The 13,021-nt window shown below is 42.0% G+C and overlaps 1 protein-coding gene across 7 annotated transcripts in view; it reads right to left on the bottom strand.

Moving 5' to 3' along the window:
- Positions 1–623: 623 nt before the first annotated feature.
- Positions 624–13,021, bottom strand: part of LOC137884726 (septin-9-like) — a 77,371-nt gene continuing 64,973 nt past the window's right edge. For all 7 annotated transcript variants that reach the window (XM_068726694.1, XM_068726693.1, XM_068726695.1 and 4 more), the window contains 7 exons: positions 12,903–12,984; positions 12,535–12,672; positions 8,864–8,981; positions 6,464–6,559; positions 6,046–6,142; positions 3,492–3,543; positions 624–2,799 (listed from right to left, as the gene is read on the bottom strand). In XM_068726694.1, coding sequence (XP_068582795.1) covers positions 2,580–2,799; positions 3,492–3,543; positions 6,046–6,142; positions 6,464–6,559; positions 8,864–8,981; positions 12,535–12,672; positions 12,903–12,984 — 803 coding nt within the window. In that variant the 3' untranslated portion in view covers positions 624–2,579. The remainder of the gene's footprint in view (positions 2,800–3,491; positions 3,544–6,045; positions 6,143–6,463; positions 6,560–8,863; positions 8,982–12,534; positions 12,673–12,902; positions 12,985–13,021) is intronic.

Below are 13,021 nucleotides of genomic sequence, written 5' to 3' on the forward strand. Positions count from 1 at the left end.
TATGTATAGCTGTGTATATAGAGCCTATATCAGTTGTTCTAAGAGCCCAGCATATTAAAAGTCTTGGATACCCATACTTTCCAAAAAACAATACCCTAAAAGTGCTGTTTTTCAAGATCGAGCTTTTGAGTTTTCCAAGTTCTGCTGTGTTCCATCCTTATCTTATGTGAACCAGTAACATGTATTCTGATAGTTCCATGATTTTTCTCATTTCAAAAATATATAAAAAATGTTTTTTTTTTTTTTATACAATTAGGTATTTCTTATCTTTATTCGAGCTGAGGCCTGCAAATAGGCCTCGTTTTTAAAAGGATAAACATAAAAAGTGTTTGAAGTTATTAAATGTTGATGAAACATATTTGGTTTCGTCAATTATATCTGAGGTAAAATCTAAAAGAATATATTTGAAAACAGGATACACTAACAATATTTGAACAAATTAAAAAAAATCATTTTTAACTTAGTCACCAATCTGATGAGTATTGGCATGTTTTTTTATGGGTTTGACATTTTAAAAATTGCTCTAATTAATTAAACTTTTGGGAATCGTCAGCATAGAGGAGCATCAGCTCAAAGCTGGCCAACTTTCACTGAATTAAGTTTCGACAATCAAGACAATAAACTTAACAATAAAAATATCAATCTTTATTCTTTAAGATAGTATATCAAAGATAGAACCTTAATCTATGATACCATAACAAATTACACAAGAACTTTACAACAGTAAACAAGGTGTTACCCAATAACTTTCTCTGGATAAAAGACAATAGTTCTCTTGGTGTTTGAATGTATTCTCTCTTCTGTATATTTGTATGGAACATATTTTTGTTTTGACTTAAAGAGAGAAAACACACTTTAGTTTTGTTAGAAAATATGTTTAAAATTCAGATGTAGCCTCTATAAAATATCCCATGAGTTTGTATCAATGTACACATTTATCCCAAATATTAACTCTCTCGCTCTCTGTAATTTTATGGGTTATTTTGGCACAAATTCTTCCTCAGTGGTAGTAATATGTCCACATAATCTTGCACTGTAAATATCACTGTTCTAACTGTTATCTATTGGCAGGATTGGTTTGTGATCATTAATAATCAATGTACAAATATAGACAACTTTTGCACTCTGGTGCTAGTTATAGTGCAGCCGAGCCAACAGGGTACAACATAGTGTATGAATGCAGGACACTAAAAACAAACACCATCTAAAGCTAAAAGATAATCACTGGAAGAAGAGACCTGCAACAAACCTCTGGAAGCCAACAGCTGGAATACAAGTTGAATTAAACTGATTACACTTAACATACACATAAATATCTATTCATAAATCAACTCTATATTCTGTATGTGCTTCTCTTTAGAACAGAAAAAAAACGACTTTTATTTGGTCAGGATAAAAATGGACAAAACGGATGCATGGGACAACAGTTGCACAGATTCCTCCACAACTCCCATCGTATACAATAACATTAGAACATGAACAACAGCAATAAAAATACAATAGTAAATGTAAAAGGCAGAAGGTATGACTATTACACAACATTGGCATTATATAGAAAGAGACAGGGTGGTTTGGCAAAAAGGGGGTTTTAAAAACATCATAACACGACGGAAAAATGACAATGGGGACTATTTCTTCCAAAAGCTGCTCCACACTGCCACTGCTTTCGTTATTTATTATTATTTTGCAGTGTGGAGATGTCAACACTATCTTTACTTTCTCCATGATACTATGAACCTAATCTAAATATCCCTACTTAACCTTAGTTTCTATACAAAACTATACACCACAACACAAAGCAGACCAGGCCATTGGCACTAACAGTTAATCCTAGTTTAGAGCTAATGTGTTATCATCTGATATGCTGTACTTCATTTTGAATTATACCATTTCTCCTCATCTGGACAACCCTGAATGGCTAAACCTGTCAACCCAAGATCTTGCAAAGGTATTCTGAACACAACAGGCCTTTTTATCTCTTTCTTATGAGCACCTCTTTTCCATCATACTCATTGATTCTGATCAAAATCTTGAATATTGTTCAAGAATATTGTTTTTGATTCACTTTCATTTGACTTGTTGCACTCCAGCGACTGCTCTACAACTAAACCCAGCATCCAAAGCTCCGCATTGAAACATGTATAGATTTACTTTTGTTTACCCATTACCTGACAAGTTTCATGGTTTATTGTTGTAAACAACTCTGAATGTAGTTTGCATTGTGCAGTAAGACGGATGGAGGGGGGAGTCCTGTACAGTATGTGGATTTGCAGGAAAGAAATAATTTTGCTCAGAATTGTAATGAAGGGGGAAAAAAAAGGTGGGAATATGTTTGGATTTACTCTGAATCATGTGCCGTGGAACTTCCTGTGGTTAGGTAGTTAGTCCTTCTAGGTAACAAAAAGATAGGCTTCACAGCATGAGTGTGTGTGTGTGTGTGTGTGTGTGTGTGTGTGTGTGTGTGTGTGTGTGTGTGTGTGTGTGTGTTTGCGTGCATGTGGGCTTGTTCATGTAAACAGAACACATGTGCGGGTGTATGTTTTTCGTGCCTGGCTGGGTCCTGACATCATATATGCACTCTACATCTCGTGGGACTGGGCTTCGTGCTGAGCGGCCACTCCGTTGGCCTGCGGGGCGCTGCTGGGCTGCTCCTCGGGCTGACCGTTGGCCTTCGGCGGAGCAGCTGGATGGTCGGACGGGTCAGAGCTGAAGTGGCCGTTGGACTCATTTAACCGGCGGACACGATACGTCTCGTAGTGGATGCTGCCTGTGATGTCCTTGATGTTCTGCATGTGTGTCCTGAAAGACAGAAGACGGTATTGCAAAACCAGTAAGTATAGCTTTACAGCAAATGCCTGCAAGTAAAATACATACTCTTGTGTTATTTTATGTGTTTTATCTCAGTGGTTTCCAAAGTGAGTGGCATGGCCCATACCTTTGAGACTGAGAAAAGGCCTATATTATTTAATATATTGAAAATGTTGTTGATTTTCTCTGTAAAGCAAGCAAGCTAAGATACCAAACTAAGTGATGCGTTCTGTGTGTCTGTCCGTCTCCTCCACTCTGGTTCAGTATTATAGATACGAGTGGGTGACGGTGACCAATACCAATCATTTTGGCTCATTTGGGTTTTGAGAATAAACCGATACGATTCAGGTTTTTATTCATAGAATATTATGTCAGACTTCCACGGTCTATGGAAGAGACTCCTGTACTAACAAGCTCAAATGCTAACATCAAATGGAGAAGCTTTTGTTGACACGCCTGTTGTAATACTGTCTAGGGAAGCACTCAAGCCATCTAAAACAATTTCATTAGTATTGATTTCAGTAGGGAAGTGTAGCTTCGTAGAGTCTCTGTGCCGTTCCCAATTCATTTCAACAAATAAAGTGAGTTGCTTCCAATCTAGCAGGAGGCTCGGTCCATACCAGGTCTTTGATATCAGTTCCTGCATATCTTTAAATCCGTTCAATCAACTTATGGATGCTCACCTGATGAGGAGGTCTCGCAGGTAAGCAAACTCACAGTGTGCAATATTCTCAACTGCAGAGAGAGGAAAAAAAGAGGAAACATTAGTTAAATCACATAACTTGAGAAAGATTCCCAAAAACAGAAGATGATTTAAGTTTGACTTCTCAAACTCAAACTCACACACACACACACACACACACACACACACACACACACACTTTGAGGTGACGCAATATTGCACTTGCCATTCCCCAAAGCACCACAGAACGGCAGTGTTGTTCACAAGTCGCCTGAAGGGCGTCCTCTAACATGACATCTCCGGCAATTCTCTTAAGCCAAGATAACACACTTTGAGTAATTTAATACATCTCGGCTCTCCTCTATATTGGAAAACTTTAAGTGAGACATTTTAACAAACTCCCCGTGACAAGCTGCTGGTGCCTCCGGTAGAGCTAACACATGTTTGAATTATAGATTATGTCAAGAGTGTAAATGAAAAAAAAAGGGAGGGTGCTATTTATGTAAAGCTTTGAAATCCATGGGCAGGAAATTAAATTCTCTTTGAAAGGAGGAGAGTGGAATAATGGCTGGGTCTGGGAGCGCTGATTAGTGGCATCGAGGGAAGGCGCTACTTACTTGTAGCGAGCTGCACTGCTGGTATCTCCACTCTCTCGTCCCTATAAGACCCTATATACGGTATATACATTTAAATGCCTGACTCCACTCCTTTTCCTCCTTTCATCTCTACTTGTCCCCCAAACCTCTGAAAATTCTCCACTCAGCAGCCCGAGCAGCCTCTTCTCTCCTCCTTTTCCTTGTTCCCTCTCTCCCACCACCTGGCTTTACTAGAATGGAGCCATTGTTCTTTTAGCCGAACAAGACAGTCGATGTACTTCACCTTTTCTCGCCCTGCCGTTCTGCGGAGTTAATTTCATAATGCCTGCTGAGAGAGTAGTGTAGACACCCCTAAAAGGGCTCATGGTACTACCTCGGAAATGTCATCTTCTCAGGGAGTACAAGTGCTTGAACTAAATGCATGAGGTTCAAGTAGGACCAATGCAATCATTCATTATATGTAAAACAATAGGAATATATATAAAGTTGCAACAGCGACATGTCTATAATCTTTTAAATCCTGATTAGATTGCTTCCTGCTCACTTGCCCACTCTGGAGTCCCTTTAATGTGGTGAAGAAGTGAAATACACTATTTAAAGGAGACATAATATACTTATTTCCAGAATCATACTTGTATTTTGGGTTTCTAGTAGAACATGTTTACATGCTTTAATATTCAGACAACACATTATTTTTCTCATATTGTGTGTCTAAATATACCTGTATTCACCTTCCGTCTGAAACGTTCCGTTTTAGCGCCTGTCTCTTTAAGTTATATAGCAACTAGATTGCTTTATAATCAAAAGGACATGGAAATCTAACTTTCTACAATATGGGAAAGTTAAGAGCTTAACAGTATCTGAGCTAACTTCACATGGATACGCGTCTCTGAAGGTCATATTTCCAGTGAACACTAAATCACAGATGAAATAGACAGGCAGCTTTCTGGATTCTACAATCTGAATAATTTATAGGATATAAAAATGGTTCACTTTTAGTGAGATACTTAAGTTTTACAATGCATTCATAGCACGGCCAATAAACTACAGCTCAGTATGCACTGCAGAAGAGGGTGCTGAAGTGCATCCTGGGAAGGAAACAGTGTTTGTTTAACAGTAAAAGTCTTCCAATCATACTTTCACTCCCTGTTCGGACAGATGTCCTCTCCCTCTCTCTTTCTTTCTCTGTTTCTCACACACACACACACACACACACACACACACACACACACACACACACACACACACACACACACACACACACACACAAGTGAGCTGAGGACATTCGCTTGCTAAGAACCTACTTGGCAGGGTGAGCATGCAGCACGGGCCAACACAAATGTAAACTGTATCACAGTCGCAAGTGAGTGTGAGGCAGTGCTTCCGCATTATCCCAGGACACAGGAAGTTTGTGCAAATCTCTTCCTCCTGTCTTGATCGTGTCCCTAGTTACAGACTCAGAGAGACGTATGTACACAAATGCCTGGTAGTCAAACAACAGATGGTTCAACCAGCTGGCCGGACTTTGAAAGCTGCAGTTCGTAAATTCTCACATGTTGAAAATACACCAAAAATGAGAGTCTGTTGTCTCGCGAAGCTGCTGCTGCTGGTACGTTGTGGGAATGCCATCAGCTGAATGGGATTATCTATCAGAGTGATGAAGCTAAAAGGCCTCCGCACTGTCAGCTGAACAGGTGTGAATCCAGGCGTGAGTTCGGTAAATGAGACTTTTTAATGTTTGAACGAAATTACGCCGTGCAGATGGACGTTATAATATATGATAAGGCCAATCTGTACTATATAAATGTACGAGTTTTTTTAAAAACCTCAATGAATTTCAGCTTTAACTGATGCTGATCTGTGGCTGGTCAGACCTTCAGGAGTCATCTCTGGTGAATCATTTTCTATCGTCTGTTTGACAGGATAGGTAATCGGCTGTGCAATTGTATGTGTGTTTACCCTCTATGGTGCCCCATTTTGTCTTCCTTCCCAGAATCCTCTTTCCGTTCACCTGGTACTCCTGGTCACTGCCCACAACAGCAAAAGGGATCATCTCCTGTTGAGTGCACACACACACACACACACACACACACACACACACACACACACACAGATGCACTCATTGAAGCGACACAGCGATTTGTTTTCAGGTCATGCTTCTGGTTGTTCACCGTTACTAGAACAACATGCTGTTATTGACTTGTTTTTCTTTTTTTTTGTGACAATCGTGACTTCCGAATATTACCAAAAAAAAAAAAAAAAGTAAAAGATTCAAAAAGAAAAAAAATGACACATGACTAATTTAAACCTGCAAAGTACACATTTGTGAGCGCCGTGGTGTCCGGAGCCACAGGAGGATGTCCTCTACTGAACTCACCCTGATTTTGTCATTGATCATCCTGTCGTCTGCGTCCTCGTCAAACTCTTTCTGGGGGTAAACGTCGATTCCGTTGGCTCGCAGCTCTTCTCTAATCTGCACAGAGCCAAGCGAAAACATGAAATCAAATTGGCTGAATATACACAGGAACAGCACCTCACAGTTATCTTACATAGCATATAATCAACCGAGTCTTGGTAATCACATTTCAAATTTTTCACAATTACTGAATCCTTACAGGTTGCAAAAAGTTTTTTCGTTATGAGAGCTGAAAGGAAGGTTCGACTGGCATCGAAACCAAACCATTCATCCATCATCTCACAATGCCGGCCAACATGGGAACCCAATCAGTCACCGTAACATGCAAACACCACTTGATGCTTGGACTGACTCCTGTTTACATATAGGTATTTAGGTCTGGGCCGGAGAGTTGAATAGAAGCTGCTCTGAACCCACTGGGACTTAAATAAATAATTGCTTATGTTATACCGTCTGGTGTTGACATGAAATGACTCCTAATATCCTTGGACACGGAGAAGTTAACATGGAGGTTAACCACTCTAAGGAAAAAAAAAAAAAAAGACATCCAGACAGCGGTATGACTTATTGAATGGCCTCTCCTTTTCTTTATACGTCTTTATAATGACTTAAACAGAAAAATAGACAGACACGCTTCTGGGAGAAACGTCCTTTTAATGAATGACTTCACTCCCACAATTACTACTCTGACAATTTCCACTTGGTCCTTGATCAAACACTCCATTGTTTACCCTTGGAAGCTTTTTCTCAGGCGCACATTATAGGACGAAAACCAAGTGAAAAAGCCACATCAACTGTCGGTTAGAGGAATGCAAACAGACACTCACAGCTGGACACGCTGAGGCTGAACATTCAATAGTAAAAACCGTCTTATTTTGTTTGCAAGTTGCTGCAGGGAAAGTGAAAAAAAAAACCTCTTGGCACTGGAGGCTTTTAGTCAATAATCTTCAGGGTCACACAGAGCATGTGCGGCCAACCAAAACAATCCAGCTACAAGCCCTGCGGCTTCCATTCTCTGCCAGGGCCCGGTCCAATCCTTGCTTTGTTCTTATTGGACGATGTTACGGGCATCAGGGGGAGGAAACGGTAGCCAAGACACCCATCGTGCTTCTCTAAAATGAATAAAGCTTTTTAGTGAAGTCTGAAGGCTTGGAAGGAGGGATGGAGATTTAAAGGAAATGGTGGAGGAAAGCAGGTGGCTGTCTGCCTCCTGTGGATTGTGAATTATCCAACAGAAACACACTGAGGAAGGGATGCGGCAGAGACCGTTTAAGAGTCAAGCCAGGTGGAGCGGGAATGTGTTGTAGCAGGGAAAGAAACGATAAGGAGGCGAGGTTACAGTGGGGGATTATCAGTCCGAGGAGTCAGACTACTGTAACATAGCAAGCTGTCACAATATCAGATTTTCACTCCATTATTATTGTGGCAAAAATAATTCACGATAGCGATATTGTTGCGATATTTATTAAAATTTTCTTGAAATATTAGAGTTATTGTAAATACCAAGTCAAAGCAAAATAACCCCTGAGAGGAACAGCAAGTTACTAAACTAGGCCTTCTGCTTAAAATCCTGCCTTTTAAATGAAAGCCTTCATAGCTCAGCAATGTTTAGCCTGTATACATTTGCTGACTTTGACCTTGTAGTTCAAAGTAAAGACAAGCAAACTCAAAAGAGCTTTGACTATCACCAAAGTATCACAAACAATTACCTTGGATTACGTGTAGGAACTGATGATATTCATTGGTACCAAAATGTTTCTTTCCAGCTCTTTCGGATCTGCTAACGTTTCACAGTGGTCATGTTAGTTGTTTTTTCATGCACCAGAAGGTGGAGACCTCTCTGAACTTTCAGATGTACGATCACCCAGTAATTCACTGGTAATGAAGGGCCTGCCTGCTCGAACGGCAACTGGGCAGACGTTCGTCATCTGAAAAAGAGCCAGACCTAAGAGTTGAAGAGCGCTGCTCAGTAAATAAATGCTTCGAATGACGACTTCTTAAATGTTTCCTTCTGGACTGAGCAGGACTTTCGAAGCGCTGCAGTTATAGAGATGATACGGCAGACTAATCCCCGGGATGGGTGCACAACGTGGGTTTGCCCAGATGGCTTTTGTTTGTGGTGCCTGGCAGCTCTTCACATGTTACCGACCTGTGGTTGTGGATGTGCATAAACACGTGCGTCTGTGAGGGGGGTAATCCGCCGACGGTTTAACCTACTCATCATCCATGTATTTCGAGCTTTAAAGAGCCGCAACAGGTTAAATGCAGGTGTGATGGGGAGGGTGAGATTAACCAGAGCCACATGTGACAACCAACCTCGTAAAAGCACCGCTCTCATCTAAACACGCACACTCCTCTCACCATCTGCTTAAAGTAGTCCCTCTCCTCCAGGGTGAGTGTGTCGGCCTTGGCGATGACGGGGACGATGTTGACCACCTTGCTCAGACGCCTCATGAACTCCACATCCAGAGGCCTCAGGCTGAAAGGGAAGATAGAAATGACAGTACAGCTTAATTTCACGCTCGTACATGTTTGTAACTAGCACTGCAGATTTGTGAAAAACTTTAATATTTCCCTTTTTCTTCCACTGTGACACAGAGAAAAAACCTTCTATTACAGGAAGTAACAGTATGTGAATTCTTCAAACTTAACGTAATGAACAACATAAACCACTAGAGGGCAATCACGGTCTGTTCCATTACACTCGGTCGACCCTGGTTGACACTTATCATGCTGCATAAACATGAGCTGCAATTTATTTTCCTTTACTCCTTGAAACCGTTTTTTTGTTACATTCTCCTAGGTGTGATTTCAGGAAACTGCAGAGCTTGCACATTCATTTTGTTAGGGTAAATGGATAAAACAGTCAAGTCTTTGTTTGCCATTTTTCCATTTGTGTTAAATATTCTTGCTTTCACGTAAATTTGGATGAAAACATATTGTCATTTCAAGTAAGGTTTTTTACTTTTCTCCTGTAACAGCCTTACTGCTTACTCTAAACTGCTCTTCTATTCCTGTGTGTTTTCTTATTTCTCTCTGCCCTCAGTGTTTTAATTTTTTTTTCCCCTGCTTCAACGTGGCCTCCAGTTCCTCCTCCAGACAGCCTCCCCTCACACTGCCTGCTCTGCCCTCCAATTAGCCCCAGCCAAGCTAGGCGAGCCCGTTTCAAAGACCCAGGGGCAGCTGGAGGAGAGGCCTGGCTGGCTGTCCACAGTGACTGACAAGCATGTCGCCGTGAACATGGAGGGAAACACGGGGGGGGGGGTCATGTGTTACATGGAGCGAGACAGAGGGAAGGAGAAAAAGGGCTGCACAAAAGGTAAAGAGAGATGACACAGTGAGCGGTGCGTTCAACCAAACATTACTATGTTTTTATGTACTTTTTTCATGCTGAGGGGAGAAGTGGCATGTGTCGCGTGCATGCAGAGAGGCAAGATAGCGAGAAATCAAAAGTGGGGGAAAAAAAGAGGTTTAAGATTTCTCCGTGTGAATGTTTATCGAGTATAAATTACGCATCCGCATTCGTAAATTGTCTATGTGCAGATGCAAGAACGTACAAATTGGCATGCGAGCCGCATCACACGCATGGCTGAGCAAACATGCACACTTTCATGTGTGAACATGTATCTTTGCACATGAACATACGGAGGAGGAATGAGTATGCGTGCATGCATGCACAGACGTCCACTTAAATGCCTACATGCACAAATTCAAGTCATTTTTATGTGAATTGAGAACAATAGGCTGAGGTCAAATTAGAAGTGGAGAGAACAGCCAACCACAAGCGCAGATACCTCTCCTTTCCCTCTTTTATATAATGGATCAGAAAGCAGCTCTGGGTCGATGGGAGTCAAAGTGCGGACGTTCTTTTTCTCAAGAGGGCATGCTAAATAAGGTAACAACAAGATTGCCCAGAAGGGGAAACAGCGTGGCTGACTCTGCCATCATCGGAAATGGCTGCCGTTGCCGTGAGCGTGTTCCGCTTCACCGAGCGCCGTTCATCTGTCGGTAAACCCACAGAAGCAACTTAAAAGCAAATTGCTGACGTGCAAATTGCATTAGAGCCTTGATAAATACAAACTGCTGCTTAGGATGCCTCAGAAGGAAAAAAGACAATCGGAAAAGCTATCGCCAATGATAAGAGGCCTCAGAGGGCGACCAGGGAAGTTCCGTCATCGTTTTCCTGCCCGTCATTCTTGGACTGTGGTCACATGGCAGAGGCGGCCAGAGGCTTCTGGCACAGCGTTTCTGTAATTGGTTACAGGCATAATTTAAAACGGAGAATACTAGAGAACATACTTTTTTGGTGGTTTGGAGGTTTTAAGATTTGTTCCAACACTTTTTTCCTCATGAAATAGGCTAAAATCTAGCACAAATTAAAGTGTTATGTTGTTCATTTAAGGTTCAAACCCATTTTTAGGTACATAGATGTGATTGCAAGTATGTGCCGTATGATGCCTTTTCTAAGTCTCATATAACATATGACTACGTCTTTTGACATGGTCACACCAGTTGCCCCAACAGATGTCTCCTTCGTCCTGCAGCCTACGACTCTCTGGTTGGCTGCGAGTAAGACAGCACTTCCTGACAGATGTTTGCATCTTTGTTTTTTCGAAATGAGTGAGTATTTTCATGCTTTCATGGACACGTTTCACTGTATGGCCAGGGATGTTGACGAGATAGAGGTGAGCATTTTGTGCGCGCCGTTGAACCGGCTGAACTGAGCAGCTGTAAGTTGTGACACAAACACACAAGTGTAGTTACAGGCTACAAGTGTTAGCATGCCTACTGCCCACTTGAGTCCACGACATGCACTCCTTTACATGAACAGGGACACACACACACACACACACACACACATTCTCTGAAGCTGCAGCTGTGGCGACGTGAGCAGATGATGAGGGGGTCTGTCAAACAGTGGGACGGACACACACACACACACACACACACACACACACACACACACACACACACACACACACACACACACACACACACACACACACACACACACACACGTACGTCACGGAGGGAACGCTTAAGTGGACAACTGTTGAGCTGCTGGTGCACAGAAGTATTAAGCCTTCACAGAGATACTCAGGCAGTTGGTGCGTGTGGGTGTTTTGTGTGCTTTTATCCACATGTGTACAATACAACGCTCCTTCCAAGGTTCCTCTATCGTAAATCCTCTGTGTGAACACCGAGCCCTGCTGTGCTCCCTTCTTGACCCTTGGTGCACGTACGGACAGACCAATCATCAGCGTCAAATGGAACAAATTACAGAGTGGACTTGGAGGAAAAGAAAAGACCCTAATCACTGGCAAAAGTAGAAGGAGAAATGTGGTTTTGCATCAGCTCTGCAGCAGCAGAGTGTGTCAACACAAATCAAAGCCTGGTTGTTTTAAAAGAGACGTGTGCTCTGCCCGAGACCGGTTTTATTTCTGCACAAGCCTCTCTCACTTGGAAAAATCTTGTGCCAAATTGAAGGCCATGTCGGATTCCACCTGGGATGGATCTGTGAACCACTTGGTGTCCCATCTCTCTGTTTAACAACATTTTCCAGATGAATAATGAAGGCACTGAAGCAATAATCTCATCCAGATCTCTAATGCTGCCCCCTTTTTTAAATAAATGCAGCTGTAAAAACACTAGATTGAATCAATTTTTATATATATTAAAGGTTGCCTAAACCACAACAATATCTCACTTTTACATCCTGATAATTGTTTCCCATGTCTCTCCACCTCTCTCAACTATGAGAACTGTAGAGTCCAATTTCATTGTGAAATCCGACTATTCAAGGGATATTCAGTGTCTCTGGGGAGGGAATGAGTTCCACATGTGGTCACTAAAAAGAGAGAGATGATAAAGAAGAGCTGGAGAGGGATGTGGTTAAAGAGCTGTGGACAGACAACGGGGTCCAGCGGGACATTCCCAGAAGGCCTGATTAGTCACCGCAGCTGTGGGAGAAATCGGGGAAACGAGGGGCAGAAAGTTGGGCGCACGAGCGCCCCTTTAACATGGGATCTTACCAGTGGCCTGTGGGAGGAATGAAGTATATGCAGCAGTGCACCCTGGAGTCCGGGATCCTCTTCTTCCTGTTGATGTGGATTTCCTCCTGCAGGTAGGCTTCATACTGGTCATTGATGAACTTCATAATGGGCTGCCAGCTGGCAAAGGAAACAGGAATGTGAAGCTAAGTTTGGGTCAGCCCACCGTCCAAACCTGCTTACAGTTACTCAAGCTAACCAAGCATTTTATAACATAATAAAAAGGACCAAACTTTGAACTTTGACTTTGATAACCGGGTCAGAATGATGGAGTAACCATACGAATGTAGTGGTGGAAATGCCCTTCGTAACAGCTACTGAGGCCTTCAGATAAAGTATCCTCTGCTCACCAGTTTTCATTGTTGATCTGATCCCCGAAGCCCGGAGTGTCAATTACCGTCAGCTTCATTCTCACTCCTTTCTCCTCGATGTCTAGACAAAAGAAAGGATATTGAATTTGTATTTCTTT

The sequence above is a fragment of the Cebidichthys violaceus genome, unplaced genomic scaffold, assembly GCF_023349555.1.
Source record: "Cebidichthys violaceus isolate CVI_PGR_0920_01 unplaced genomic scaffold, fCebVio1.0.p SCAF_4, whole genome shotgun sequence".
NCBI classification, from domain to species: Eukaryota; Metazoa; Chordata; class Actinopteri; order Perciformes; family Stichaeidae; genus Cebidichthys; species Cebidichthys violaceus.